The sequence below is a fragment of the Siniperca chuatsi genome, linkage group LG4 (genome assembly GCF_020085105.1).
Source record: "Siniperca chuatsi isolate FFG_IHB_CAS linkage group LG4, ASM2008510v1, whole genome shotgun sequence".
In the NCBI taxonomy this organism is placed as follows: domain Eukaryota; kingdom Metazoa; phylum Chordata; class Actinopteri; order Centrarchiformes; family Sinipercidae; genus Siniperca; species Siniperca chuatsi.
In genome coordinates this window covers 23,099,602-23,114,778 of record NC_058045.1, presented here as the reverse complement: position 1 = coordinate 23,114,778, position 15,177 = coordinate 23,099,602, and the positions used below count along the sequence as shown (strand labels likewise).

General features: G+C 41.5%; 1 protein-coding gene across 2 annotated transcripts; it reads left to right on the top strand.

Moving 5' to 3' along the window:
• LOC122874957 (cytochrome P450 2J6-like) lies at nt 1-15,177 on the top strand. Of its 2 annotated transcripts, XM_044193554.1 has the most exons (12): nt 1-94; nt 1,852-2,122; nt 4,514-4,676; nt 11,091-11,243; nt 11,516-11,676; nt 11,904-11,972; nt 12,231-12,335; nt 12,508-12,646; nt 13,775-13,860; nt 14,192-14,293; nt 14,514-14,655; nt 14,781-15,177. In XM_044193554.1, the coding sequence occupies exons 2-12, from the start codon at nt 1,961-1,963 to the stop codon at nt 14,966-14,968; spliced, it is 1,470 nt and encodes a 489-aa protein (XP_044049489.1). In that variant the 5' UTR covers nt 1-94; nt 1,852-1,960; the 3' UTR covers nt 14,969-15,177. The 2 variants fall into 2 exon arrangements, with proteins under 2 accessions (XP_044049489.1, XP_044049490.1); XM_044193555.1 differs by lacking the exon at nt 1-94 and having other exon boundaries at nt 1,353-2,122.

Here is a 15,177-nt window from a genome sequence, read left to right as displayed (position 1 = left end):
CAGTCGTAGTGGGTTAGTTCCCCCCAGCGGCCTCAACGGGAAACATTGAGCCCAGTCCACACGAGAAAACAAACTTCGACAAGTGTGACAAAAGGTGAGATGTATGCTTTAAGGGGAAGGGTTACGAAAAGTATTTCTATGGTTTTGCAAGAGAAGACTTAAAGGATGAAGAGCTTGGTTTGATAAATATATATATATGATTTATATATATGGTTAACGTCCCACCTCCGTTAATAAGCAGCGCACAGCCGCCGCCCGAAGCTTTTCTAGGGAACCATCCGGTGTGTCGTCCCTCAGGCAGGATGAACAGACATTAACTAAGGCGGGTTAGTAATTATGTAAAGGCGCTTTAAAGTGTTGAGAGAAACAACGGGTGTGATTCATCCTGTGAAAATCTGACGTGTGTTTGCAATGCACCGACGGTAACTGAACGCTATAAGTACATATAGTTTAGTGAAATGTCGCGAATATATTTACCACTAGGTCATTAGGGAGACTGAGTAGGCCCTGTAACGCTGTAGTCAGTGACGGATGAAGTATTCACATCCTTTAAGTAAACGTACCACATACCACACTTTAAAAAAAAAAACCCTGGGAAAAGTCAAAGTCTTGCATTAAAAATGTTGCTTAGTAAAAGTATGTAAGTATCAGGAAATAAGTTAGGGGAGACCGGGTATGATTCTAACACTTTTTGTCTCAGCACCTATAACTCGCAGAATTTTTGTGTTATAGCTCTCAAATTTTGGCATAAAATACCCTTATTTGTCTACTACAAATAGCAATGTTCAACGTGATCTTATGGGATGGCGTATAAATAGCACGCCGCTTTTAAGGACATTTCGTGTGTCATGTCGAGGCATTTTAAGCTTTTCGCTGTCACAGATGCCGCGTTTGGATTTGCAGGAAAGGTTGAAGTCAGGTGAGACCAAGATGCAATGTTTCAAACTTCTCCACCTATATCACAGAATGAATGAATTGATGTTAAATACAAGGAGTTCCATAGTTACAACCTGCCCCAAGTTGAAACACAACCTGGGGTAAGTTGTAACAACAAGACAGAAGAATTAAAAATTGAGACCTCAACCACAAAATATGCACCTGAAAAAATTTAATGTGCATGTGTCATATTTGAGAAGCTGGAGCCATGAAATATTTGGCATCTTTGCATAAAAATTACTTAAATTATGAACTTACAATTATGAAAATAGTTTCCAATAAATTTTCTGTCAATTGATTAATTGACTAATCTTTTCAGCTGTACTTGTATATACTGTTGGGTAGTTTAATTTATAACAAAAAAATATTTTATATTAATGTGTTGTCTTGTAATGTGCAAAAATCTTAATTTGTAAAATAACTAGTAACTGTAAAATGTAGTGCAGTAAATAGTACAATATTTCCCTCTGAAATGGAGCGGAGTAGAGCAGAAGTACAAACTGGCATGAAAAGAAAAGACTCAAGTAAAGTACAAGTACCTCAAATTTGTACTTGAGTAAATGTAGGCCTACTTAGTTACATTCCACCACTGGCTCTAGCTATGTTAACCATTCATTAGCTTTCTTCCACTCTAACTGACAAGCCATGACATGAGCTAAATTTGCTTTGTGGCAAACTATGGAACTAATTCAGCAACAGGTTCTTGAACCGGTTCCGTTCAAGATTCTTCGAAACTTGGTGCTAGCTAGTGAACCAGCCTGCGTTTTCACCAGTTTTGAGCGGAACCATTGTGATCAAGGATGCATCAGCAGAGGGCGTTGCACAATAGTGGCTAGTTCAAGCCACATCCTGTCAGAACTTATGCCTCTCAAAGTGTGTGACCTGTTTCTGTTTGGTTTTCCCATTCACCTTTAGTGCTGGGAAGCAAAGTACACAACCAGAAGAGGCAGGGTTAATAGTTGAGCTACACTTTTAATGCAAGTGAATCAGCTTGCCTCTTCAGTTCACGCCAATCCATTCCACCATGTTTACTTCAGTCATCCTGCTATGGCTCTGCGTTGTCTTCATCATCCTTCAACTCAAATCCCGGAGACCCAAGAACTTTCCTCCAGGGCCCACTGCCCTGCCAATACTGGGGAACATTTTACACCTGAGCCTAGAGAACCCTTTGAAGGACTTTGAGAGGGTAAGAAAAATGATGAATGAATGAATGTTGCTCTTGCAGTGCCTGTAATTGTTATGGCATTGATGTAATTACTATTATTAGTACTTAAAATGTGTCTAAAATGGCTAAATACTTACACCTGTGGCCACTGTGCTGCTTTTCCTAACAGCAGTAGTTTTATGAATTGCTGTGCCACTACACTTTCAGACTATGAATAAAACCTATTATCTGTAAGTGTAAAAATACATGTGAAAGCCACTAACATCTTTACACTGTATGATATACAGTGCATCAGGAAAGTATTCACAACGCCTTACTCCAAAACGGATTAAATTCATTATTTTCCTCAAAATTCTACAAACAATACCCCAAAATGACAATGTGAAAGAAGTCTGTTTGAAATTTTTGCAAAATAATTAAAAATAAAAAACGAAAAAAAAAAAATCACATGTACATAAGTATTCACAGCCTTTGCTCAATACTTTGTTAAAGCACCTTTGGCACCAATTACAGCCTCAAATCTTTTTGAGTATGATACTGCAAGCTTGGCACACCTATTTTTGGGCAGTTTCTCCCATTCTTCTTTGCAGGACTTCTCAAGCTCCATCAGGTTGGATGGGGAGCGTCGGTGCACAGCCATTTTCAGATCTCTCCAGAGATGTTCAATCGGGTTCAAGTCTGGGCTCTGGCTGGGCCACACAAGGACAATCACAGAGTTGTCCCATAGCCACTCCTTTGTTATCTTGGCTGTTTGCTTAGGGTCGTTGTCCTGTTGGAAGAGAAACCTTCACCCCAGTCTGAGGCCCAGAGCGCTCTGGAGCAGGTTTTCATCAAGGGTGTCTCTGTACATTACTGCATTCAACTTTACCTCTATCCTGACTAGTCTCCCAGTTCCTGCCGCTGAAAAACATCCCCACAGCATGATGCTACCACCACCTTGCTTCACTGTAGGGATGGTATTGGCCAGGTGATGAGCGGTTTCCACCAGATATGACGCTTGCCATTCAGGCCAAAGAGTTCAATCTTTGTTTCATCAGATCAGAGAATTTAGTTTCTCATGGTTTGAGAGTCCTTCAGGTGCCTTTTGGCAAACTCCAGGCGGGCTGTCATGTGCCTTTTACTGAGGAGTGGCTTCCATCTGGCCACTCCACCATACAGGCCTGATTGGTGGAGTGCTGTAGAGATGGTTGTTCTTCTGGAAGGTTTTCCTCTCTCCAGAGAAATGCTGGAGCTCTGTCAGAGTGACCGTCGGGTTCTTGGTCACCTCCCTGACTTAAGGCCCTTCTCCCCTGATTGCTCGGTTTGGCCGGGCGGCCAACTCTAGGAAGCGTCCTGGTGGTTCCAAGCTTCTTCCATTTACGGATGATGGAGGCCACTGTGCTCATTGGGACCTTCAATACTGCAGAAATTTTTCTGTACCCTTCCCCAGGTGTGTGCCTCAATACAATCCTGTCTCGGAGGTCTACAGAAAATTCCTTGGACTTGATGGCTTGGTTTGTGCTCTGACATGCACTGTCAACTGTGGGACCTTTTATATAGACAGGTGTGTGCCTTTCCAAATCATGTCCAATCAACTGAATTTACCACAGGCTGACTCCAATCAAGTTGTAGAAACATCTCAAGTATGATCAGTGGAAACAGGATGCACCTGAGCTCAATTTTGAGTGTCATTGCAAAGGCTGTGAATACTTATGTACATGTGATTTTTTGTTTTTTATTTTTATTAAATTTGCAAAGATTTCAAACAAACTTCTTTCACGTTGTCATTATGGGGTATTGTTTGTAGAATTTTGTGGGAAAAAAAATGAATTTAATCCATTTTGGAATAAGGCTGTAACAAAATGTGGAAAAAGTAAAGTGCTGTGAATACTTTCCTACTGTATTTATGTGATTGCATAACAGTCATTGTTTGTACAGAGTTGACTGCCTGTGAACTTGGGACTGTATCCAGCCAGTAGCATAGGCCTTTACATATTGGGCGTTGTCCAACTTACACCCACTACATGGATGAGTCCAAGGTCTTGTTAAGCCAATATTTGTGAGGAGATTTTGAGCTCTCCACTACTGAGATCTCAATACAATGTAGATGAGAGGGGTTCGTTTTGTGGTGCTCAATGCATCGAAGAAAAAAAAATAATAATAATCTACAGACACCACAAATAATTACAAGGGTTGTGGAAAGAGACATTGCTGTTGATTATTCATTTAACGTGCAATGAAATCACTTAATTTGCACTCCAGCAACTAATTTGCACCCTTTGTAGTTAATAGTTGTCCTAGTGTCTCATTTTGAACTTGTTCTTATTTGCTGGTTAAGTGGGCAAATATGTTTGATTTCAGTGAATTTGCCCCTTTCAAGAGTAACATCCATCTGAAGTTGTATTTCAAACCCGTTATCTCGTTCTCTCCCAGCTGAAGAAGTCCTATGGAAATGTCTACAGCCTGTTCATCGGTTCCAAACGAGCTGTAGTCATCAATGGTTTGAAGGCCATGAAGGAGGCTATAGTGACCAAGGCCACTGATTTTGCTGGACGACCCCAAGACCTGTTTATCAACGACACCACCGACAGGAAAGGTATAACAGACATATATGTCAGTAATGAGTCTCTTTCTATTCATGCATGCATGCATGCATGTAGGGATGGGACAGTTACTAGTATAACAATTATCTTGATAAAAAGGTAGTGCAGTTCAAGTTTTTATTGCCGTCATTATCCCAGTAAATGAAAATGTGCCCTATCCACACACACACTGTGGACACAATGACACTGTAACGTTCAGTGCCAAAACAGGGCAGCAAGGAAAACAGGGGATTTGAGCCAGATGCAGACACCGGAGCAGGTGCAGTTCAATGATTTAATGAGAAAAGTCAGTAAACAAAGGCTTACAGAATGGTGAGGCAGGCAACAGGTCAAAAACTCAGAAAGCAGTCCACAACAGGCAAACAAATCCAAGAGGAGCAGGCAGAAAATCCAAGGTCCAAGTAACAGGCAGAATGTCCACGAACAAACCAAAACAAACTGACACAGAACAAGGGAAGCACACAGACTATATACAGAGGTGAGGGCAGGATAACTAGACACAAATGATACTAATTAGGGTGGAGAAAATCAGAATCAGAATCAGAAATACTTTATTGATCCCCGTAGGGAAACTCTTTGTTACAGTAGCTCGTCTTTACGTCAGTGCACACAGGAGAAAGTACTAGAAAAAAATAAACACTATAAAACGGGTCAGAAATAAATTAAGTATCCTGTCGGTATAAGTATAAGATAAACTAAGTGTCAAGTACCAAGTGGGTTTACTGGTTGGTGATGAAAGTACAGTCTAGAATACAATGTAACTCCTTATGTAATAAATAATATTAATAAGCGGAGGTGCATGTACTGTCGAAGAGTAATTGAGGTATATAGTTTCAGTAGCAATAAATAAGATAAAAACTAACAAGGGGAAAACTAATATTGCACGGAAGTATTACACAGAATATTGCACACTTATTATTAACTATGGCGGAGATGTAATGCTCAATGTCCAGTTTAGTGACCTAGGGTCAAACTGACTAACCCTTAGAGGGAGGAGTTAAATAGTTTGATGGCCACAGGCAGGAATGACTTCCTGTGGCGCTCTGTGGTGCTTTTTGGTGGGATGAGTCTTCCGCTGAAGGTGCTCCTTTGCTTGACCAGCACGTCATGGAGCGGGTGGGAGACACTGTCCAAGATGGCATGTAGTTTGGCCAGCATCCTCCTCTCTGACACCACTGCCAGAGAGTCCAGCTCCACCCCCACAATGTCACTGGCCTTGCGGATCAGTTTATTGAGTCTGTTGGCGTCCCGCTACCTTTAGCCTGCTGCCCCAGCATGCAACAGCATACAGGATAGCACTGGCCACCACAGACTCATAGAACATCTTCAGCATCGTCCGGCAGATGTTGAAGGACCTCAGCCTCCTCAGAAAATAGAGGCGGCTCTGGCCCTTCCTATAAACAGCCTGAGTGTTCTTGGTCCAGTCCAGTTTGTTGTCTAAGTGTACTCCCAGGTACTTGTAGTCCTCCACAATGTCCACACTGACCCCCTGGATGGAAACCGGGGTCACTGGTGCCTTGGCCCTCCGTAGATCTACAACCAGCTCCTTTGACTTTGTCGCATTGAGCTGCAGATGGCTCTGCTCGCACCATGAAACAAAGTTACCCACCACAGCCCTGTACTCTGTCTCATCACCACCGCTGATACATCCCACCACAGCAGAGTCATCAGAAAACTTCTGAAGGTGGCAGGACTCTGTGTGGTAGCTGAAGTCTGTGGTGTAGATGGTGAAGAGGAAGGGAGAGAGGACGGTCCCCTGAGGGGCCCCAGTATTGCTGACCACGCTGTCTGACACACAGTGCTGCAGGCGCACGTGCTGTGGTCTGCCAGTCAGGTAGTCCACAATCCAGGACACAAGGGGGGCATCCACCTGCATCGCTGCCAGCTTCTCCCCAGCAGGGCAGGCCGGATGGTGTTGAAAGCACTGGAGAAGTCAAAAACATGATCCTCACCGTGCTTGCCGGCCTGTCCAGGTGGGTGTGGATGCGGTTAAGCAGGTAGATGATGGCGTCCTCAACTCCCAGCCGGGGCTGGTAGGCGAACTGAAGGGGATCCAGGAGGGGTCTGACCATGGGCCGCAGCTGTTCCAGCACTAGCCTCTCCAGGGTCTTCATTATGTGGGAGGTCAGTGCCACCGGTCTGTAGTCCTTGGAGCCACTGGGGCGTGGTGTCTTCGGCACAGGAACGAGGCAAGATGTCTTCCACAGAATGGGGACCCTTTGAAGACTCAGGCTCAGGTTGAAGACATGCTGAAGGACTCCACAAAGCTGGGGGGCACAGGCTTTTAGCACCCCGGGGCTAACGCCATCGGGGCCTGCAGCCTTGTTTGAGTGGAGCCTCATCAGCTGTCCTCTCACCTGGTCAGCAGTCAGGCACACAGCAGAAGTTACAGGTGGGGGAGGGGGGGAGTCGTCGGTCTGGAGAGGGCCGTTAGCCTGATGGGGAGGGGGAGCAGAGTACTCAGAGGAGCTTGAGGGCCGACAGCAGCTGAGTTAGAGGGGTGATGAGCAGGAGCCGGTGTGTCGAATCTGTTAAAGAACAGATTCAGTTCGTTGGCCCTGTCCAAGCTAGCAAAACAATCAAAACTAGAGCGAAAAGCAACCAAAGACAGGAAGTAAAACTACACAAGACACATGAGGCAGCACACTTACAAAATAAAACAGGAAACAACAAAACCCAAGACCCACAACCATGACAGACACATGCAGCAGCATGCTGGGAAATGGTAAAAAGAGACAATGACAATGTCAGAAAGAAACGGCTACGTGGAGGTGATGATGAAAATGTCTGAGAAACAAGCACAAGGTCACCTTTTGCCTAGAATATCTTTGTAGAAGGCAATTCTATGGTGTTTATTGTCTTCTCTATTCTAAGAAAAACAAATTGTGCACTGAATGGTGTAGTTCTCGCTTTTGTTATTGCGTGAAGATCAGTAATTATCAAGATAATAGTGTATTATTAGATACATTTGGCCAAAATAAAATGTATTTATTTATTATATATTTATTATTAAAGAGAGTTTTTATTGTAAATGTTCTCAGTTTATCACAAAACACAAAATACATGATATATTAACAACACCACACAACTTAAAAGGAGGGACACAGAGGAAAAAAGGGTTAAAGTCCATTTATGAGTTCACTTTGAGCACATGTACTGTATGTTTGTACAGTATACTATTCAGTTTGCCAGAAAAAAGGAGGCAGGACTTTAACTGATTATCCTCTTCCTTTATCAAAACAACATCCAACCAGGCAGTCAGTCCATCATCAAACTTGTCTGCATGTGCGCAGGGAGAAATTCATTAATTATGTATTAACTTGACATGCCCACTCCATGCTCAGTAGGTCCACATATTGTTCTAACCATGGGTCTCTTGAAAAACAGGCTGCTCCACTTTTCAGATCACTGTTACTCTCAACAGCAGGGGAAGCACCTTCCTTGCATAACACTGAAAATGTTATGCAACAACTTTTCCAAAGTTCATTATATAGAGTACTTTTTCCTGTCGTAAGAATAGGATTACATCAGATGGGACAGGATGGGAGCGAGACCTCATCAATATGAAATCTTTTTTTGTGATCAGATTTTTATTATCACACAGAATACACACTGTTTAGGTGCTGCAAGACAATATAGTATAGTCATGTACATATATCAACATAAACAGTAAATTGTTTGCCCCCACACCAAACTGTGTGCCTCTTGTTATCCCAACTCCATCCCTGCCCTGGCAATGTGGCCAAAAGTAAAAGTGGGTACAGCTAAGCTGCCATCATCTTTCCCCCTCTGTAATGTAGATAATTTAATTTGTGGATGACCCCCGTCCACAATAACCTAGAGACCAATTTATGTAAATTATACCAATGGCCGACAGGTGGTGGGAGGGGAAGCATGCTGGAAACTAAATTTATTCTAGGGGGAATATCCATCTTGATTATTGAAACACGAAACTTAAGGGATATCGGAAGATTCATTCATCTGTTCAAGTCTATTTCAATATATTTATTAATGTCATTAAAATGATTTCATACCACTGACTGTAATGAAGGGTAAATATCAATGCCAAGATATCTAAAGGTCTTAATCACTGGAATATAAGATGGTATGGTGGAGGGTTCAAAAGAGGAATTTAGCGGGATCAGGTGGGAACCGACTAAATCAAAGGCATTCAAAATATGTGGGATAGAAGAAGAAGCATTATTGCCATAAAGTAGAATATCATCTGCAAAAAAGGAAATATAATGAGAAGTGTTATGATAGGATTAATTATGATAGGATCAATAAGAGGATGCTGTTTTATCTTTTATCATATTGGAATCAAAGCCACATTTTTCCTGTGTAATCCATTAAACCTTCCACTCTAGTCTATCAATTCATTTGTCATTTGTTTTCCAAACAAGGTCATAAAGTCAGATTTAAAGGTAGGTATATTAAGAGGGATTGCCTCACTTATATTTGGATTGATCTTGTACCCAGACAGGCTGCCAAATAAAAAAGATTCAGAACTGTTGGTGTAGAAGAATTGGTCTGCTTATAGTGAGCATACATGTTCAATTTAAAACCATAACAATGAAGATTTACACCATAGATATCATTGCAGGCGTGAATTGCACATGTTAATGGTTCAATGCCAAAAATGAAAAGCGGGGGACTGACTGGGCAGCCCTGCCAGACCCCGTGCTGTACCCACAATAAACACGGTAGTCATCCGGCTACTTCACTCTGATACTGCTTCCTCTTCATCTGCTTTTGGGTCCACATACCACTATACAGCACCCCTTACGACATTTTCTTCCTAAAGTGATGCAGCAGTGACTTGTTATTTTCTAATAGACGGCCTGAGATGAAGAACTTTAGCCAGAATGTTATAATCGCAGGAAAGCATGCTTAAGGAGCGATAGTTTCCCTCTGAGGTTGGGTCTTAAGAGTAACTTACATGGACAATGACTATGAATAAATCTCACTGATTTGAGTCAACTCCCTGATACAGAAATGTCTCCGGTTTAAAAGTAAATAAAGAAAATACATTAAAGTACTAAAATAGGCTAACACAGGCCCCGCCCCCCGCCCATATTCATAAAGCACCACTCCATATTACCAAGTGTGCCTGATGTAGCCACAGCTATTAAACTATTTCTTGCTCTACCTGACTGTTGCAAGTGTCCTTCTCAAAAGTAGGGACGCTGGAAGTCAGTCACAGTTGGGCGTGCTGAGAGAAGGTCAGTCTATAATGACATCATACTAAATGGTGTGCGATATTCATGTTTTTTTGTATTAATTTGCATGGCCAGGATATCTAATAGTAGATAGGTATCTAATAGTTATTAACAACAATTTACAACAATTTGAGAATGTTTTACACCACAGCAGACAGCAAGCTTGAACACCAACATACTGATTGTTAAAGCAGCCACAGCAACTACATAGTCAACGACACAATACTAATGCATGTGAACTGCAAGGAGATGAAGAGGGAGAAACTGCGACTGAGATGTGACCGAGTTGTTGTGAAGATACAGACGTTTCATAGAGGAGACAAGCGTAGGCTACATAACGCGGATCTGTTAGTTTTTCATAACATTGAGTAACATTAGGCTTTATGATCAAAGAAAATTTTTCACGTCAACATATTCTCACGCTCCCTCTTTCTCACTCGTCCACATGAGCTCTCTCTCTCTGCGAGTCTTCATCACACTTTATTGATGTTTTTTATAATGCCTGGTTTTAGAGGGTACTTTCTGTGTCCATGCTCAAAACTGAAACTAATTTAAACATATCTGAGAAGCACCATGGCACAGGAGAGACTGTCAGGGCTGGCCACGGTGAGTATTGAAAATAAACGCACTGTAAGAAAACAGATACTGTAGTCCTATTGCTAAGATCAATGTGTAGGCTATGTTGCTGTGGTTGAGAAACTGATTAAAAAATATGTTGGCCTTAAAGGAAAAGCTTGTTCTATCTATCTTCACAGTACAGTTGTGTATCAATCTCAGCTGAGTGGGCAGGTGGGCTTTTTACAGTCATTTTGATAATGAAATTCTGCACATTGCGACAATGAGTAACGAGGAGGAGTCAAATACAGAGTACCGTGGACAGCTCCCGCAATCATGGCCTTTGCAGGATCAGCACCCTGACAGCGGTAGTGACACTTTAAAAAGCTCCAACTGTTTAAAATGAACTCAATACAATTAATTTAATCTGTGTCCAGTGTTCTAAAGTGGTCTGTTAAATCTGCGTTAGAAATTATTTAGTATCCTCACTATGAAAGATGTTGAATTTCGCCTGCTCAGTGCAGCAAGGAAGGGGCCCACTCAGGGTTAGCTGCGGGGAGGCCTCATATGTTTGTATTACGGTGTTGCCTGTAAGCTCATACTGTATGCTCTTTGTCACTACACCTGTTGTAGGAGTGATTCTGGCAGATTATGGCTCTAGTTGGAGGGATCATCGTCGCTTTGCTCTGATGACCTTGAGGAACTTTGGTCTGGGGAAGGATTCCATGGAGGAGAGGATTCATGGAGAGATACAGTACACCATTAATACACTGGAAAAGAGCATTGGTATGCCATATTAACTAATCAGTAACACCACAAATATTCTAAAATTAATTAATATTACAAGGTGGATTTTGATCATACATTTCCAGTCATGTCAGTGGATTTTATGGCGTTTCTTTTTAAAAAGCCTCCATTGTGTTCCATTGTCATTTATCTCACTGCGTGAGCTTGTGTCGACTGGTTGAATTTTGCATTGTGCTGTTGTTAGTGTAATGTTCTTTTGTATTCTTGTACAATGCTGTGTCGTACTTCAATCTACATTATGTCTTTTACAGGCAAAGCCTTGAGTCCTCAACTTATGTTTCATAATGCGGCCTCTAACATTATCTGCCAGGTTCTGTTTGGTACACGCTTCGAGTATGATGATGAGTTCATCAAAGTGATTGTTCAATGCTTCACTGAGAATGCCAAGATAGCCAATGGACCATGGGCTATGGTGAGTCAATAAATTACTGCATTTTCAAACTATCCATAGTTCTGCAACACTTCTACAGTAGTTCTTGGTGTCTTGGTATTTCTCAGTGTGCCAAACACACACCAGACATCTTTCTTCAGCTTGACGAAGTTCTCTGCTTGCCTCACAGACGTTTAAGTGTTGCCAGGAGGCAGAATCTGCATGCTTGGATTCAAATACACTAATGATTTGTCTTTTCTTTTTTACAGCTGTATGACTCTCTTCCCATGATTCGTAAATTCCCACTGCCCTTCACCAAAGCCTTTAAGAATGCTGAGGTATGTTAATTGGACCAAGAGATTTATTGTAAATATATAAATATATAATAAATTCTGAAAAAAGCCTGAATTGAAAAAAATATTAAATTGAGGTTTAAACATATAAGAGGAAAAAAAGATATGAACATCAACGGTACAATGTTTTTTTTCTCTAACCTCACACACATATACTGTGACAACCACACATATGCACTTTGTCAGTGGAAAGAAAAAAAAAGGAAATTAATACAAATTCTGAATGTTGACTTATGTTTTCAGACTTGTCAGAATCTTGCAAAGTGCTTGTTGACTGAGCACAAGAAGACCAGAGTCCCTGGAGAACCACGAGACTTTGTTGACTGCTATCTGGATGAAATGGATAAGGTGTGTGTGTATGGGGTGTTAAAGGAGTCAGCTCACTACCAAACGCATGCATGTTTGTGTGCACACGTGTGTGGTAGTGAGCTGACTTTTCACACCCCCGTAGAGTGTATGTATGTGTATCAGTAAGGTATAACTGCATTTACTGTCTGTTTGTCTTAAAACCGCTTTTTAGAGAGCCGATGATGGTTCTTCATTTTCAGAAGAACAACTGACTATGTACACTCTAGATCTTCACTTTGCTGGGACTGACACTACTTCCAACACCCTGCTTACTGGTTTCCTCTATCTTATGACCTACCCACACATACAAGGTATGCCTGCACATGTTCATATGGGTTTATTACTTTTCTGCCATTGACTATAGTCCTACCATTGTCTTTCTATGTAAGATTTGTATCTACAGTGGTGTGCAAAAGTGTTTGCCCCCTTCCTGATTTCTTATTTTTTTGCACATTTGTCAAACTTAAATGTTTCAGATCATCAAACAAATTTAAATATTAGTCAAAGATAACACAAGTAAACACAAAATGCAGTTTTTAAATGAAGGTTGTTATTATTAAGGGAAAACAAAATCCAAACCTACATGGCCCTGTGTGAAAAAGTGATTGCCCTCTAAACCTAATAACTGGTTGGGCCACCCTTAGCAGCAACAACTGAAATTAAGCGTTTGCCATAACTTGCAATGAGTCTTTTACAGCGCTGTGGAAGAATTTTGGCCCACTCATCTTTGCAGAATTGTTGTAATTCAGCCACATTGGAGGGTTTTCAGGCATGAACTGCCTTTTTAAGGTCATGCCACAGCATCTCAATAGGATTCAGGTCAGGACTTTGACTAGCCCCAACCAGTTATTAGGTTTAGGGGGTTGATCCTAAATAGTACAGACTAGAGCCCGACCAATAAATTAGCCAGGCCAATATATCGGCCGATATTAGCCCATTGCAGATGTATTGGTATCATGTATATGTCAGCCAGTAAATGACAAGAACTTGAAAGTACTGAAATGCCAAAGGTATGTTTTCAAACAGTGTCACCATTCTATAGTTTGTCAACCAGAGAGTTCTGACAAGTTTATTTTTTTAACTGTGAAATGTCCTACATTTCTTGGTCGCATGTTAAAAAAACAAATTTAAGGGAACCATATCAAAAGTTAGTATCCATCATTTATTTTGAACTGAACCTTACTAAACCCAAATATTCACTGGTGCTTGAAATGTAGCAAAGTACAATACTTGAGATAAAAAATACTTAAGAATGAGAGAAAATATTATTCGCTGTTTCCACCTTTGCATACAGGCTAACCTTTCACCCACTCTCAGTCATGTTGTTCATCGTGTCATGGTCTTCACATTTCAATTGTATTGTGAATTGTGGAACGCAACTTGTGATGTTAAGAGTATCATATTCCTCTGTCCCCCACCCTCTCTAATGTATCTCTCAGAGCGTTGTCAGCAGGAGATAGACCAGGTGTTGGAAGGGAAGGATCGGGCCAGTTTTGACGACAGACACCACATGCCTTACATGCAGGTATATCATCAGATAGATTTTTTATAATAATTTCACTTTTGAGTGGTCATGACTCAAAGGCTCTAAAGGTAGGTAATTTGCAAAAGTGTAAAAGTCAAACAATAAATCTGGTGAGAGAATACATTTATGTTGGGGTCCTTGCCACAGAACAAAACAAAACTTACTCTGTGGAGTTGGAGATCATTTGTAATCATTGCTTCTAAACAATTTTTTGCCTGGTTGTAGACATATTACTGGTGGGTTCCCATATTGCAAGTTGATTGGTCTGCTTTTTTGTGGCATTGTTTTGATAAAGCATAAGAACATGTTTTTTAAATCTCTCTTCATCCAGGCTGTGATCCATGAAGTGCAGAGGATAGCCAACACTGTTCCACTCAGCGTCTTCCACTGTACGACTAAAGACACCGAGCTCATGGGATATTCCATTCCCAGGGTAAGAAGCAACTGGTTTTAAATTGTTTTTGGCAATAGTGACAGAATAGTGTAGTGCTGTGGAAAGAAACCTCACAGTATTGTATAGCAGCTGTTTGTACCATACTTAAGGCACAAACATTACTTTTACTTAGGTAGCTTGAGTAAATCTTGACCTCTTACATATGTTTTGTATGTTGTTCCTCTATGCCCTTTCTTCTTTTGCTTCATTTTCTCCTCAGGGTACGATGATCATCCCTAACCTGACCTCAGTGCTGAATGAGGAGGGACAATGGAAATTCCCTCATGAATTCAACCCTGAAAACTTCCTCACTGACCAGGGAGAGTTTGTTAAACCAGAGGCCTTCATGCCTTTCTCTGCAGGTATGAGAGCATAAAAAACAAACAGCAGTATGGGTCTCATTGTATCACCTGCAGTGGCATGCACAGATAGGGTGGGTTTAATCAAACTGTTGTAGATGACTTTGAGGGGTTTTTTTATGTCTCAGGTCCTCGTATGTGTCTCGGAGAAGGTCTGGCTCGTATGGAGCTCTTCCTCATCATGGTGACGCTGCTGAGGAAGTTTGAGTTCATCTGGCCTGAGGATGCAGGGGAGCCAGACTACACACCCGTCTTTGGGGCCACTCTGACTCCCAAACCTTATCGCATGAAGATACAACTCAGGGCAACGCAGTAAGGCGGTCTGCAGACACACAGGAGAAACATGGGAGATGCTCCCATATTAACACAAGCAGCCATTAACTCCTGAGAACAAATATGATAAAAACAGTGGAGGGCTTGAGTAACCGGGTCATGATTTCTGGAAAGAGACATTGCTGTTGAGTTTTTCAAATGTATTTTTTTGGCGTTTTGAGCACCACAAGCCGAGTGCCATTTACTGTAGTT

Bases quoted from the DNA above. Each gene is read 5' to 3' on its own strand.
- LOC122874957 (XM_044193554.1), top strand. From the start codon at position 1,961: ATGTTTACTTCAGTCATCCTGCTATGGCTCTGCGTTGTCTTCATCATC. The intron at 11,244-11,515 runs GTATGCCATATT...TGTCTTTTACAG, and splicing joins TACACTGGAAAAGAGCATTG to GCAAAGCCTTGAGTCCTCAA. The intron at 13,861-14,191 runs GTATATCATCAG...CTCTTCATCCAG, and splicing joins ACCACATGCCTTACATGCAG to GCTGTGATCCATGAAGTGCA.